The following is a 16,010-nucleotide window of genomic DNA, read 5'->3' as shown; positions in this document are numbered from 1 at the left end:
TAGAAAAATCAAGGAGCTATTCTATCCTTATTCTGGCATCCGCTGGCTTTGTAATCTTGGGTCAATCACTCAGCACCAGACTCCATTTTCTCAAGGGTGAAGTAAGACTTAGAATATATGATCTCTAAGAAGGTTACAGCTTAAGGCTTGATATGATACAAGAATGCAAACCACCGATGCATCAAAGGAGATAGAACTGAAGGCAGGGCCAGGTTTGGATGAAAAACCGTCTTTGATCTTGGAAAGATGATCTCTAATCGGTCAGAAAAGGGTCTGGGTTTCCCAAAGCTGATTCTCAGCCATCACTCCGAATCCCCTGACCTACCCCTCAGAAGCTCATTGCACACCAGACTCATTGCACACCGGGCCTCCCAGGCAGCCCTTCTTGGAGGCACTAGCTTTGTAGCAATTTATAGCTCTGCACTTAGTCTCCCGCCCCCAACCTCCACCCACCCAAAGCCTCACAAGCTCATTTGCCATGAGCAAGAACACTTAAATAAATGGTCCCCTTCTTCTAGGGTGTTGGAAACTAATCAAAGCAGGAATGGCTGGCTAGGTTTACTACGCGGTGCTCTATCATCTGTTCAGACACAGTGTGTTTTTTGTGGCCATCCTGAATACTGAGTTTCTAATGGAGCTCTCTTCAATGGTAATTGTAAAATCCTGAAGCCCCGTTACTATTATGGAGAATACTTTCATCTCGTTCTCAGTTATTGGGCAATATGTATCTCATAAGATTTTATCACATTTCACAGATGAACTGTTAATTGATTCCATGGCTATGATTAGGTGAGATCCAAGCTGGAGCTGCAGCTCTGAGTCCCATAAATTCTTTGTGCTTCTGTAAATAATAAATCTGTTTTTAATGCAAATTAAAACTACTGGCCAGGGAATTTTGGCTCCCAGTTATTAAAAGACTGGAAGTGCATAAGTGGAGAAAGGCAATAACTGCAGTAATTTCTTAAGGGACTCTTTTATAATTCCAAACATACATAATTTGGAACAAAACCAGGAATGGAAGAAAGTCGCAATGCCCACTTCCCTGCCAGAGGTGACTCTTAACTCCGTGGCAGTCAAAACGCTGATACAACCAAATATATGCTCGATAGCATATACTTTTATTTCATTCAAAATGAAAATTATATTGACTGTAGAATGGAAATATGCAAGTAGAGAGTTAGTAGAGAGTTATGTGACCTCTAGGAACAGGACGTGAATTTCTTATAGAGTCATGGAGCTTTAGAACTGGAAGGGATGTATAGGAGAACTTTTCTGATGCTCTCAATTTAGAGATGAGAAAACAGAGAGCTGGAAAGATTAAATGACTTTATTCGTTGGCAGAGTTGGGCCTACCACCTGAGATCCCCGATTCTAAGTGAAGTGCTTTTCCCACTCCACCCTTCTGTTGCTCATGCTCACTGACACAGGCATCTAAAAAAAGACCCTCTTCTCTCTCTTTTTTTTTCCATTTCTACTTTAGACACAGCTGCCCTCCTGGCATCACCCCCCAGCAAGGCATATCATCATTGTTTTTTCTCTTCTTTATGGTCACCTTTGATACAGAAGCATATTTCTTTGTGCATTAATAGAAAAGAGAAAGTCTTTCCCTCTTAGTATTCAGAGGAGAAAATTATTTTCCAGCAGAATATAGTGAAGAGTACAGAAATCCCAGTCACTGTGCCTCATGGATCATCCCAGCACCCCTGGCAGTATCTGGAGTTCAAGATGCTGCCAATACTAGTATTATTTCACAGAATGCAAGTGTTGTTTGGTGGGTTATCATGGAGCTTCTGAAAAGCATGTCATCATTCTAGAGACCTCATTTTTCCCAGCCTAAACTGGAGCTAACCATGTACCTTCATCACCTCTCACTCTGGGGGTTTGTGAGGTCTGGCTTGCTAACCCTCCAAGGGGGCAGAAACTAAAGGAAATACTGAATTTTAGCACTTTTATCCCGCTCCCCCCCCCCCCCCCGATGTGTTTTAGAAACTAAGAAAGCAAGTGAACCTCCTCAGAAGAACTGGAGCAAACAAATTCCCAGGGGATGGCCTGGCTTTGGCACTCTGCAACTTTGACAAAGAGGAAATTGCTCTGAGGATATGCCTCTTTTGACTTCAGAGTTATCCCTTTGTTCAAGAAAAAGCTAAAGGCTCGAATATGAACCTATGACCACCTACTGGACTACTGTCCTCCTGAAACTATTGCTATTTAACAGCCAGGATAATCTTTTCCAATGGACAATGCAGTCATTCAAGATGTCTATTTGCCAGCAGACAACTCTAAAACAGCTTTCAACTGTGGAAAGACTGATTTCTAATCATACATTACATTTCGTAAACTTCTTGACTTCACTCTGTTCCTTCTTTTTCTCTCTGCTCTAATTCCTTATCTGAGTCCTATCTTTTTAATTCGGCTACATATTTTGAAAGCACAGATGACGATGATATCAAAGCGCCCATGGCAACGTGAGCTCTTTTACAGTGTTGAGACGCCAAAGCGGAACACATTTACTTACTGTTTTACATGCATGCCTGTAGAAACTGCTGAGGAAAAGCAAACATGCCTTGGCCTCAGAGCAAATGGTTTCTCTTGAGAATAAAACAGAAAAATTTACTAAATCTCACACGAATATTGCAACACTGACCACCAGCCTCCTTAAAGAGTGCAAGCAAACAACTGTGGTTACTACATTAAAGATGGGATCTAACGTATTTCATGTATGACGTGAAAGCTATACTACCTTCATCACAAAGTCACGGAAAACGCTGACAACTAAAATTTATGACTCCCCTCAGCATAGCTAATGCACAGCAGCAGCTTCGGCCCCTCTGAGGTGGGCCCCCTTTTCTTGAAGCAAGAATTTCTTTTTTTTTTTTTTTTTTTTTTTTTTAAGATTTTATTTATTTATCCCCAAGAGACACAGAGAAAGAGGCAGAGACACAGGCAGAGGGAGCAGCAGGCTCCCCAAGAGGAGCCCGATATGGGACTCAATCCCAGGACCCCAGGATCACGCCCTGAGCCAAAGGCAGACACTCAACCAGAGCCAACCAGGTGCCTCCTGAAGCAAGAATCTTGAAGAAATATTAGATATTTGACATCCACCCCGGAAACCAAATTTCTGTTTGGCCTGACACCAATGTACCCTTGTTGATGGCCTCTTCTGAACATGCTGTTTTCTGCAACACAGAGATATTCATTTTACACATGGAGGAAAGGAAAACTTAATAGAGGGTTAAGTCCAATCAAGGGGCCAGAAATCTAAAAACATAGTCATGTCATTGCTTTGGGGGTTTCAAAGATGATCATGCTTGCGTGATAGTCATGACTCAAGAACATGGCTGCGTTTAGCAAAATGCAGGATTGGCCTTCACGTCCCTTTCATCTGCATTTTAATTTGACTGGCAGTTGGAAGTGGGGCAAGATGTTGGCGCCTGTCGAGGCAGAGACGACAGCACTGTCCGTAGGCTCTCAGAACTCTTGGAAATTGTGGCTAGGCAGGAGGAAACGGTTTGTTTCTAGAGTTTGTTCATTTGCACCTAATGAACTCCTCTCTTCATGCATTTGTAAAGCTCATTTTCCTTGTAGGCTATTTCCTCTGCCTACTGCTCGTTTAATTTTCTAGTACTTTTAGAATCGGCACCAGCAAAATCTATCTTGGATCTTTGTGCTGAAAATGAGAATGGCTCAATATATTCTCACTCATCCCTTTTTAAGAGGGAGGCATAGCCAAGCTGACTAATCTGGTCAGGTGGCAAAACCAAAAATCTCTGCCAGGGACCAGAGCCACTGATTACTGGGTGAAGTGGGTGGTTCCTTTCTGCTGTCAGTTAAGAGCAAGAAGAGCAAAGAGGAGGCCTGGAGTAGGTGAAGGGTAGAACAGAAGACTTCTGAGGTCTCTCCCAATTTCTGAGGCACTTTTCATAGTTGGAGGTCAGTCCCTCCTCCCCACTTGCCCCATGTCTATAGAATCCTCTCAGATCTGAGGAAAGACGTAATAAGTTGCTTAGGTGTTTGGAATAATTGGTTTACTCTTGTTGTAAGGCTAAAAAGGATCACATTGTTCCTTACTTCCATAAAGTGGTTCAGGATCAGAGAAATGGAGGAGATGCAGACAGTGCCATGACGCAATGCACGTCAATCACTTCTGACTGCTTCTGTACTCTTTGAGGAGAAATATTTCCAAGTCTTGAGCTCCCTATGAATCTTGATTGCTCAAGGATATATAGTCTCAAAAAATGGGGCCAAAAGAATGGCTCATAAGACACCATGCTAAGTAAAATAAGCCAGTCATAAAATGAAAAATGCTATCTTGATTCCACTTACATGAGGTATTTAGTGTAGTCAAAGTCACAGAGATGGGAAGTAGAATAATGGTTTCCAGGAGCCGGGGTGGGAGAACAAGACAGGGGAGTTATGATTTAATGGGTACAGAGTTCCATTTGGAGATGAGTGAGTTCTGAAGATAGACAATGGTGATGGCTTTCTGGTATGACTGCACTTAAACATAACAATAATAAAAAGGGACAGCTAGCCCCCCAAAAAGACTAAGGCCAACTCAGAGCCACTTACCTTTTCTGTGCATTCTCCAAGTGACTTTCTTCCATTTTATGCTCTTTTTTGGCTGTGAAAGAGAAATTATTATTATTATTGTTATTTAAAGATTATTTATTTATTCATGATAGACACACACACACAGAGAGAGAGAGAGAGAGAGAGAGAGAGAGAGAGAGGCAGAGACACAGGCAGAGGGAGAAGCAGGCTCCATGCCAGGAGCCCGATGCAGGACTCAATCCTGGGACTCCAGGATCGTGCCCTGGGCCAAAGGCAGGCGCTAAACCACTGAGCCACCCAGGGATCCCCCAGAAATTATTATTAAAACAGTATTCTCTTCCACCATATCTTTTGTGTAATCTTCTACTCTATTACACTCATGTATTATCAAAATAATTCTGAATTCAGGGGTTGGCAGCCCCTACCACATGTCCTGGAGATAGTTCTCAAATGGTTACATCTACCACCCTTGCTTTCATGGGAATAGCTGTGGCTAATGGGGGTCATATAATTTAGTGTTCTCAGTGGGACACTTCTGAGAATGAAAGAAGGTGACAGCTAATAATACACCTGGACAATAACATAAATTGGAACAATCCTGACCAGATTGGTCACGTAGTCACCCCAGCTACAGCTGGCCTCTTTGGGAGCTTTGGTGCGTACTTGGCACTCTCCCCACTTCTCCCCAAACATCAGAAACCCAGTACCATTTATAGCAGTTCTGCTCAGATTCCAACAAATTCACTGGAACACTTGCACATACTGTCTCTACACCCAGAGGCTCCTTTGGAGGTCTGGGGAAGCCTATGGTCTCCTTTTTCAGAATACTATCTTTAAATGCTTTGAAAAAAAAATATTTAAGACTACTAAGGAAATCCATGTAACTCTGAATTTATAGATTAAGAACCAGTGTTCCTTAGGAACTATTTATTTAGGAGGTTTCGTTTTTGGGTGGTGGCTTTACATATCTCTCTAATCAGAAAATGTTTTATATATGAAAATAAAACTTATTCATTTTAAAAATGTTTAGAAAAATAGTTAAATCATTTTCTATGTAAGTCTTGAGGCTCCTTTCATTTAAGGCTACAGTGATATAAAATGAACAGGAAAAGACAATCAGTCATATCTATTAGGGGCTCTGATGTTCATGAAAGATACTTCGTGAAAGATATTAAAGGATTTTAAAATAGCACTATTTTATTAAGCTTAGCTCTGCCATGTACTACCTGTGTGACTGTGGTCAACTCATGACCAACTGCAGTTATTGACTCATCTGTCCTATAAGAATAGCCCCAGTGACTACCTCATACAGCTATTATAGAGATTGAATGATTGACAACACATCAAGTGCTTGTCATGTAATACATGATCAACCAATAAATGACATGAAAGGTATTATCAGTACCTTATCATCATTATTTTAAAATGTCAATTTTATCAAGTTACACCCTGCTCAAAACCTTCCAAATCTGGTCATCACTCTTGATATAACCTCTAACATCTTCACAATGTCCCATTAGGCCTCGCAGGTCTGCTTGCTGGCTCCTCTGTGATGTCACTTTCTCTTTTCCCAGGCTCATTCCTTTTCAGTCTCTCTGCCAGTTTGGTGATGCTTGAGCACACTGAGCATGCGCACTGGGTGAGGGGGATGGGAGGGTCCTTTGCACTTGCTGCCTCTCTGCCCTGGGACATTTTGCCCAACAGTCTTTGCATGACTGGCCCCCTTACTGTATTCAGGTCTCAGTAATACTCTCTGACTTCACTAAGTAAAAACCACCCCTTTCTGCACATCCCTGTCCCCTCCCCCAACTCTCTCAACCTCTGCACCTTACCTTTTCCCTGCCCAGCCTCTATCTGCCTGGCAGATAATTTGTTTTCTCAAGCATTCATTATATGACAATTGAATGTAAGCTCAAGGAGAGAAGCAACTTTATCTAGGTTGTTTTCTGCTGAGCCTTAAACATGGTAGGAGTGCCTATATATTAAATAGCTTATTTTAGCTGAAAACTGCATATATTGGACAAATATCCCTTAAAAAGAAAGATACTAGATTCCCTAAACATAGCACTTGATACTCAGAATACAAACATAGACTAAACAAGAATGTCAGGCTAATGTTGTATACCTTAAAGTCCAGCAAATGTTAGTGAACAAAAATGACTTTTTTTAAAAAAAGATTTTATTTATTTATTCATGAGAGAGAGAGAGAGACAGAGACAGAGACAGAGACACAGGCAGACTGAGAAGCAGGCTCCATGCAGGGAGCTCGATGTGGGACTCAATCCTGGGACTCCAAGATCACGACCTGGGCCAAAGGCAGGCACTAAACCGCTGAGCCACCGGGATCCCCGACTTTTTTAAATATTAAAATGATTCTGCTTTGATAACTATGCCATCTTTTTTTTTTAATTTTTTTTTTAATTTATTTATGATAGTCACAGAGAGAGAGAGAGAGAGAGAGAGGCAGAGACACAGGCAGAGGGAGAAGCAGGCTCCATGCACCGGGAGCCCGATGTGGGATTCGATCCCGGGTCTCCAGGATCGCGCCCTGGGCCAAAGGCAGGCGCCAAACCGCTGCGCCACCCAGGGATCCCTAACTATGCCATCTTAGGTAAGATCATAGTTATGGTCATCTTTTGCAGTATGATTTCTCCCCATCCTCCTAGTAGGAGTCTCTGTGAATTAGTCTCATTCTTAGCCAGTCAGACACAGTAAGTGACTTTTGTCTCTCCTAAACTACCGAGTCCTCCAAAATGTGAGACAAACAAGTAGTTTGTTCTTAGCCAGTGGTTCTTAACTATGTGCATGGCCAAACACAAGGGAAAATTCCTTTGAGGCCTGAGTGATCTTCCTGGAGCACCTCTGCTGTTCTCTGTCACCAGGTGGTTTCTAACTGGCTACTTCCAGGCCATAAGTAGATCGTAGCCCAGCTGTCTTTGCATATAAATTCACTGACAACAGATACCCTTTCTACATGGAATAAAGCGTTCAATAAGATTTTCGAATAGCTCTCTAAATGTGGTTATTTGGAAAAAAACTAGCATGCAAAATGTAAAAAGAAGGGTTTCCAAGAGGCCCAATGCATATTGCAGAACTTCTGAGGGTCTGGGGGCAAGGAAAGAACCTTTGGGAAAATGAGAAGAACCTAGAGACCTTGATTTTTTCTAAGCAAGGAGCCTGTGTATAGACAGAAAAGGCAGCCACTTCCATGGTGTGATCTGGAAGCTCTATCAGCCTAAAAGATTTCTCCCGGCAAAATATGTGACATTTCCAACCATGTCATTACACACTTTAAGTCTTTGAAGTGCTCTAAGCATAACAAAAACACATTACTTGGAAAGAAAATGTTTAAAGACTGGAGTCACAAATTCAAATCCTAGTATCACCAGCCACTAAGGCAACTGTAGGCCAAGTATAAGAATCCTAATATTCTAAAACTCTATCCCTTGCTTCTCAACATTGGGACCAACAGTCTCAGTATAGGGAAGCTGACAGGCTGTGGTAGGAAAATGGGAAGGCCTACCCCATGTAGGGGAGGGAAAGCATTTGCCATTGTTATCAGATCTTCCTCCTTTTTCAGAGAAGCTAAGATTTTTAAATGGATGTTCTCAACTGAAAAACATTTTTTTCCAGATGTTCTATAGGACAAAGAGAACATTTCTGTTGACCATATCAGGTTCTGCAAGCTCTGACTTAAGCAATTAGTATTAACAGACATAATGACATAGGTGGGTTTGTTCTTCTGTTCCATGTACCAGACCCTATTCTGGGTGCTTGGGATACCCCAGTGGAGAAAACAAAGGTCCCCACAGAACTTTCATTCCAGTTGGGGAAGACAGACAATTAAACTGGAGAGAAAAAGATCCAGTGTAAATAATTTTTGGTAATGCATAGCAACAAAAATTTCCAGAGCACGGCTTGTTGCCTATAGGAGATTACTATGGATTACTGAATTAGGGTGCCAGGCCCCCACAGCATGCTACAGAGGTACCAGGCACCCAAAAGGGAGACAATGTCTAAACTGAAGATGACAAGTGTCACGTGTAAATTGTCTTTACCCTACAGCTTTGACTAGCAGTGGCCCTGAATGTATGATGGGATTTACTTAGTCTTCTATTCTACAAAACCCCATGGACATTAGTATTTAGGCGGTTGTTGTTGTTGTTGTTGTTCTTCTTCTTCTTCTTTAGATTTTATTTATTTGAGAGAGTGCAAGCGAACACTAGTGGGGAGAGGGGCAGAAGGAGAAGTAGACTCCCTACTGAGCAGGGAGCCTGACACAGGGCTCAATCCCAGGATCCTGGGATCATGCCTTGAGCCAAGGGCAGACACTTAACCAACTGAGCCACCCAGGTGCTCCAGGTGCTTCCTTTTTAGCTTACATTGTATATGGGTATGGTGGGGGCTGGGTAGGCTTCTTAGAAGAGTAAATTTGGATGAGTTGTCAGAGACTGACATGGCACCAAAGGAAGTAAAAGGAGAAAATAACAGGCATCCCCAGCCTTGCCCTCTTCTCTTTCTGGCACAAGAGGCTGTCTCATTGTCTGCAATGAGTTAAATACAATGGTTTTCCAAATCTGAGTTGTAAAGTAGTTGCTTAGGATGATGACCTGACAGTCTCACTTTTTCAGATAGTAAAAGCAATCAGGAAAACAAATCAGAGTACTAAAAGTGAGAAGCTTCTCTCAACATCAATTCTGTCTTCCAAACGTCTTTATTAAGACGTGGACACACTGTGTCACATAGTGTGGACACACTGTGATGATGGTGAACTTCTGGATGTCCTTGGAGAAAGGTGAGTGGCAAGTGTGCTCAGTGACCTACCTACACATACTATAATTTCTCTGTAATTGGTAGAACTGTGTTGCTTTTCTTGAGCTTCAACTTTCTCCATTAAAGAACAATGTTTATTTTTCATAATTCTATGTCGCAGGCAGAAAGCAACATGCCTTCTATGGAAGATATTTATTCGTTTAAGAGGTATTTATGTGGATTTTATTTAATGCAGCCTTTCTGAATAAAGACCATTTGCTTTTGTGTAAAGCTTTAATACCTTGGAATATTGTTTCCTAGTTCATTTGATCACCATTGTCTCATTAGTTATCAAAAAGACACCCCATAATAACCAGTGTGAAATTCCTTAGTACTGTGGCCTACCGAGTGAGGCAGAACTCAGGATGGATAATTCCAACTTTTAAGCCCATCTCTGCCACGTAAGTGTCAGGATAAGTCTCACATTTTGGTTTCCATCTCTGCAAAATGAAGATGATAATGTCTATGTGCATGGAAATATGAAGACTACATGAAGAGGGGCCAATGCTTGCTTGCATCAGAATCTCTTGAGTTGGCCTCTGGTGGCCCCATGTCATGTTGAGACTGCTGGGGGTTCAAGCTTCCAGTGGGATGGCAATTCCAACAAAATTATATGCAAGTGTAGCATAGTGGAAAGAACTTGGGCTTTGTGTTGGGCAGGCCTGAGTTGACTTTGTGCTCTGTCACTTATTAACTGAAAGACCTTGGGGAAGTCACTTAACTAACTCCTCTGAGCCTTACCATTACGTTAGAATGATAAGATCTATCCTGCAAGCTGGTTGTGACCCTTGGAGCTACTGAACATGAGAGATCAACATAGTGACTAACGTGCCCTAAGAACTCAAAACTGACAGCCATTTATTATTTGATCGGCTAGAAGCAAACTCTAGTAGTCATTATTCCACCTGTCTGATTTTGGAATGAGTAATACAAAATTTCAAATTTCCTTTCTTAAGAATGTCTACAATCACCCTCAGTATAGGATAGTTTTGCATGTGATCATTTTCGAGTCAGATCAGGTGTCCTCTGCTCTGATCCTCACTGTTCTCCCATTTCACTTCCAAAACCGATGTCTTTACCATGGCACCTAAGGCTTGTCTCTAGGAGGGTGGTTTCTATGTTGGACCTAAAGTCATTATATTTGCTGTTTAAGCCCATTTTATTTTATTTAAGCCTCAGGAAAAAGACAGAAACTGATTGATAATTTTGAAAATTTACCCGGGAGTCAAGGGGGTAGGTATGAGGAGCTTATGATTTTTTTTTCCCACTTCATCATTATTGAATTATCAATCTTTGACCTGATGAACTGAATCACCTCTCATATACTCAGGGAAAGACAATGACGTAGGGATCTACTTCAAAAAGGTAGTTTTCTGAGAGCAAAGCCTCCTGCTCTAAGCTCTCGGCTCTGTGATCTATAATGGGTTCCTTGCATGACATAGGAAACCCAGTTCTCCGCATTGCAGCTGAATTGCCAACCTAAATGGCAAACTGGATTACGCCGCTGCTGTGCTTATGTGTTCAGGAGCTTCCTCTCTATCCAGGATGAGGTACACTCACATTACACAGTAAGCCCTTAAACAGCCTGGCTCCTGTTACTTCCTGCTACATGTGCCATGCTCCTGTCAAGGGGACTCCTCACTGTTCTTGTCACCCAACCTGTTTTCTTGCACCTTTCTTCTTGGGGACCACTGTTTCTTCTGCTTTGCATTCCTCCTCCTTCTTGTCTTCTCCTCCCAAACAGCCTCACTGGAAACATCTTTTCTTCCTTCAAAAGCCAAGCTTTAACATTATATCTTTCATGAAGACCTCTACCCATGCCTTTCCTTCACTGAGTGGTGAGCTGCTCTTTCTGTACAGTTCCACGCTGTGTTCACATATGTGGGGGCACAGTATGGACATCATTTACTGGCAGTCTGCTTTTCCTACTAGACTTGGTGCTTCTTGAGGGCAGCAACCAAAATCTACTTCTTTTTTTAAACTTATTTTATAGGGTTTATTTATTTGAGAGAGAGAGAGAAAGAGAAAGAGAGCATAAAAGGAGAGGGAGAAGCTGACTCCCTGCTGAGCAGAGAGCCTGATTTGGGGCTTGATCCCAGGATCCTGAGGTCATGACCTGAATTAAAGGCAGATGCTTAACCAACTGAGTCACCCAGGTGCCCCCTAAAAATCTATTTCATAAAGGAATTTCAAAATCTGTGTGCCTCAACTTTAACAAACTAGTAAGTACTCCTCTTATTTGACAGGTGAATGAAGTGACAGGAAGGGACCCACACTAGCAGATCATAGTCCCTGCTCATTACCTCCCTACTGGGGGATCAGAGCCCATTTCCTCCCACAGCAATTTCTGATCTTTGCTTTCTTTTTTCAACAAATTAGAAGGGAGTCCAATAGAATCACACAGCAAGAGAGAATGGATTTCCATCCAGATCTTATTTAGAATCATAGATCATGGATACAAAAAACATTGATCCTTGAGTTTGTCTGTATCAGACTGCAATTTTTAAAAGTATTATGAGAAATATAATGTTTTTATAAACAAGATGACACTTCCAGAAAATATTTGGACTATGAATACTTGCCAACTAAATGTACCGAAATTTTCAAGGTTTTATCCTCAAGAGGGTGATATTCATGCACTGAAAGTGGCCAAAGAAGGACATCACTTTTCAAAGAAAGTGGAGGTTTTATGCCAAACATAATTAAGTCATATTTATGGATACCCATCTGGGAGGTAGTAAAGTGTGGAATGAGGGCAAGGGATAAAGGTTGGAATATCTTCCCAGTATTCTTTACACAGTCTATTACACTTTAATATACCATGGTTTATGGACCTGACATGGTTGGTATAAACCAACAGGACACACAGTAAAGAAGCTGTTTTTATTACAGCTCTACAAATAGAGGAGCCAGGTGATGCTAACAAGGAAACAAAAGGACTGTACTGCACTTCGCGTGCTATCCATCTGATGTGAACATGGCAGTCATTTTTCATTTCTCAGGAAATCACCCTGTCGTGCACTTTCCAGGAGAAAAAAATGCTTTCACCAATGGAGCCAACAGCACACTGACACTGGAAAGAGGGATGACTTTTTAACATTTGCAGAGGGAAAATATTTGTAGGTGGAACCACTGAGTTACAGTGAGAGGAGTATCTTATATTTACATTTTTCCTCCTGATATGCTTGCCCATGAAGGATGCTACCCTCTTATCTAAACTTCTTGTTTTATTGACTTTTCCTGGTTGTGGTTAAAGTAGAAGGATGATTATTTCTGGTCTGCCATAGATTTTACATTTGTAAATAACTAGTTGGATGGTAAAGTTGAAGAGCATAAGGGGCCATCTGTGAGAATTTCTGTGTAAATTGGTATGAGGCTGGGTGAAGATATGCTATCAAGGTTCCTAGTATATGGCTATAATTTGATTTCCAGGTCACCTAAGGCTAAAGTGAAATAGACAACTCAGGCTTTTGATGAAAGTACTAAGCAAAAGATGCTGTATCAAAAGACTTTGAAGAGGCTTTTAGAGTCATAAAATCAAAGGAACCCAGATACAAGGAGTCTTAAAAGTCATTTAGTCCAACCCTTGGGCCGATGTTTGAGCTGGGATCCTCCTATGTTCAGACTTTCCAGATCTCATCTTTTTCATCATATTTATCTGCCATTTTCAGTTGCCTTTATAATTGAACTGAACTAAATATTTTTATGGGCATCAAAGAAAAACTAAATACTAGTATCACCTAACTTGGGCACCTGGGGCTTTTCTCAGCCAAGGTTCTTCCTCTGAGCTGCAGAATATGGAAGGTGATTTGATCAACTATTCTCTCAGTCTTCTCCACCTCATATATACATAAGTAGCACCATTCTAGATATGTCAGTTCATAACACATAATGATGGCCTTCAGGCCATAGGGCTCAATTCTTTCATATATGGTTGAAAACACGAAGTTCTGATGCAATCAAGCTTACAAATAACATGATTATATGTCATTTACATTTTTATATTTCAAAACCCAGGCATAATATTCAAATGCCTCATAAAATATCTTACTGGTATAAAAATTTGAATTAGAAAAATCTCCCTGGTTCTACAATGAAAAGAATCTATGATTCTTTTATATTCTGGGATGATTGTAGTAATTACTTGTGAGATCATAATAGAATTTTTTCTTTTTTAAAGATTTTATTCATTCATGAGAGACACACACGCAGAGAGAGAGAGAGAGAGAGAGAGAGGTGCAGAGACACAGGCAGAGAGAGAAGCAGGTTCCATGCAGCGAGCCCGATGTGGGACTCGATCTCAGGTCCCCAGGATCAGGTCCCGGGCTGAGGGCGGCACTAAACTGCAGAGCCACCAGGGCTGTCCTAATTCTTTTTTTTAAGATTTTATTTATTTATCCATGAGAGACACACAGGGAGAGGCAGAGACACAGGCTGAGGGAGGAGCAGGCTCCATGCAGGGAGCCCAATGTGGGACTCAAACCCACGACTCCAGGATCACACCCTGAGCCAAAGGCAGACGCTCACCACTGAGCCAGCCAGGTATCCCAAGAGATCATAATACAATTCTAAGTCCTCATCAGATTAAGCATCTGGTTTGTTCTCTATAATAATTATTACAAAAGCAAATATTTTGTCCATTTGTAATTCTAGAAGGTAATCAGAGTGCAATTGGGTCTAAATGAAATAAATATATCTATAGTTTACAACTCATCCCACTGTAAAAGCTTTACAACTTCTTTTTCTCTAATATAGCTTTATCTTAGATGAGACTTTTGCCCTCACAGTTAAGTTTTTAGCCACTCACAATTTAGACACAACACTCAGCCTTTAGACTGTATGAAGAATTCTGCTCAATCTTCTTAAAGGCAACCATTTATTTAGCTTTTAATAGTCTACGATCTTTTCCCCTCTGCTTCTGTATAGTCTAGTGAAGTCCTTCAATTCTGTACAACAACCTGTACACAGCAATTTTTTTCGGCATCAAGGTGATACGGATGCAATAACTTGAGAAAGTTTGTAAGACAATATAATCTGTAACCTAGTCCAACAATTTAATGTTATAGAAATGAGAAAGTGAACACCCAGGTTGATGAAATGACTTTCTTGTATCCAGGTCTCTTGATTCATAACCCAGTATAGTTTCCAATGCCCCCTACTGCTTCCCAACAGGCTATATTTTTCTCTAGAATTCTCAAATGTTTAGGTGATATCTTGAAGCTGCACTATACCACACATTTTTCATAGGAGTATATACATCAGAGAGAAAGTGCCAAGATGGAATTTCAGCTTTCATTCTAAATTTCCTGACTCTTGATGCTTTAAAACAGACCATGGAGGTAAAATTTTAGAATGATCCAGTGAGAGGCTCATTAGCATTAATGGGAGTCAGGTGGCTGCATTCTCGAACAGGGCCTGAAATTCTCCATATTATCTCATCTTGTAGGCCCATATATACCTTTAACTTATCAGCATTAATAGAAGTGACACCTCTTTTGAAAAAATGCTTTTATTTGAAGTTATTTTTTCACAAATACTTCTAAACAAATATAAATTATAATTTTCACTTAGAGAATACACCTAACTCCTGTTTCCTGTAGTGTCTACCCTGTCTCTCTGCCATCTCATTCCCAGGAGGGAGGCTCATCCCTACCATAATACTTTAGAATTTTTTCAAGGGTTATGTGGGATAGTGAATTCTCTGGTCTCATCATTCAAGGAAAAGACACCAAATGAAAGAAACATCATTTAGGAAATCTTAGGAATTGCAAAGAAGTTGGATTTATAAAAGGGTTGCCCCCATTTTGCTTCATCAAGAAGCTTGAGGACATTTCAATGACAATGGGGTTCAGAGTCACAAGGCTCTAAATAACCATTTGGTGATATGAAGTGCAGGTATTTTAACACTGGAAGTTCTCCTTTCCCAAACAACCTGTTGTATTTTGATATTAGCACCAGTCTAAAGGTATATAATTTCTGGAAGGCATGGGCTATGCTTTTTAAAAAGTTTGTATTCAAAATGCTTAGCACTTGAGACTATAAACCTAGTGTTTATAAATAAGTAATTTGTTGCTTCATTGATTGGTGAGAATGACTACAAAAGCAGCTGCTAGTTTGAATTTGTAAGCAAGTTCATGAGCAAAGTCGTAACAGGCTCTGTGCTCATTTTCCTCTTTGATTTAAAGTAGTGCTCTTCAAAAGCAACGGCCTCATTTTTAAAAAAAGTTTCATAGCATTTTAGCACTTGATTTTCAACAGATACTCCTTTAAGCACTGCACTAACAAATGGAAAAAAATTGGCACCAACTGGCATCTTTGGGTTTCCTATAACTGCCTCTGATGCCTATCTCTGTTACTTAGAGTCATCATTTGATTCTTCATATCTCAACCTATCTGTAAACTGGATAAAATGAAGACTTACAGCTGAGAACTAGCTAGAAGAAACCTAAGAAATTCCCAGCGTAAACCTCTCCTATAGTTTATAAGTGAGTGAAGTTAAATAATAGGGGACTGAATAAATATTGGATTTTATGATAATAGAACAGTGTACTGAACTATGATCTCTTCAGCCCACCAGTCACAGCTAATGGGATCTGAGGGGCAGTCAGTCCACTGGCTGATCAGTTGGTGAAGCAGTTTAACACACT

The 16,010-nt window shown here is 40.8% G+C and overlaps 1 protein-coding gene across 27 annotated transcripts in view; it reads right to left on the bottom strand.

The window, feature by feature from the left end:
* The window catches only part of FMN1 (formin 1), a 433,671-nt gene that overhangs the window by 54,863 nt on the left and 362,798 nt on the right, over window positions 1–16,010 (bottom strand). For all 27 annotated transcript variants that reach the window (XM_038579933.1, XM_038579922.1, XM_038579921.1 and 24 more), the window contains one exon: window positions 4,570–4,621. In XM_038579933.1, the coding sequence (XP_038435861.1) occupies window positions 4,570–4,621 (52 nt within the window). The remainder of the gene's footprint in view (window positions 1–4,569; window positions 4,622–16,010) is intronic.

The sequence above is a fragment of the Canis lupus genome, chromosome 30 (genome assembly GCF_011100685.1).
Source record: "Canis lupus familiaris isolate Mischka breed German Shepherd chromosome 30, alternate assembly UU_Cfam_GSD_1.0, whole genome shotgun sequence".
Taxonomy (NCBI): Eukaryota; Metazoa; Chordata; class Mammalia; order Carnivora; family Canidae; genus Canis; species Canis lupus.
The sequence above is the reverse complement of the archived record's forward strand: the minus strand, read 5'-3'. Positions and strand labels throughout refer to the sequence as shown.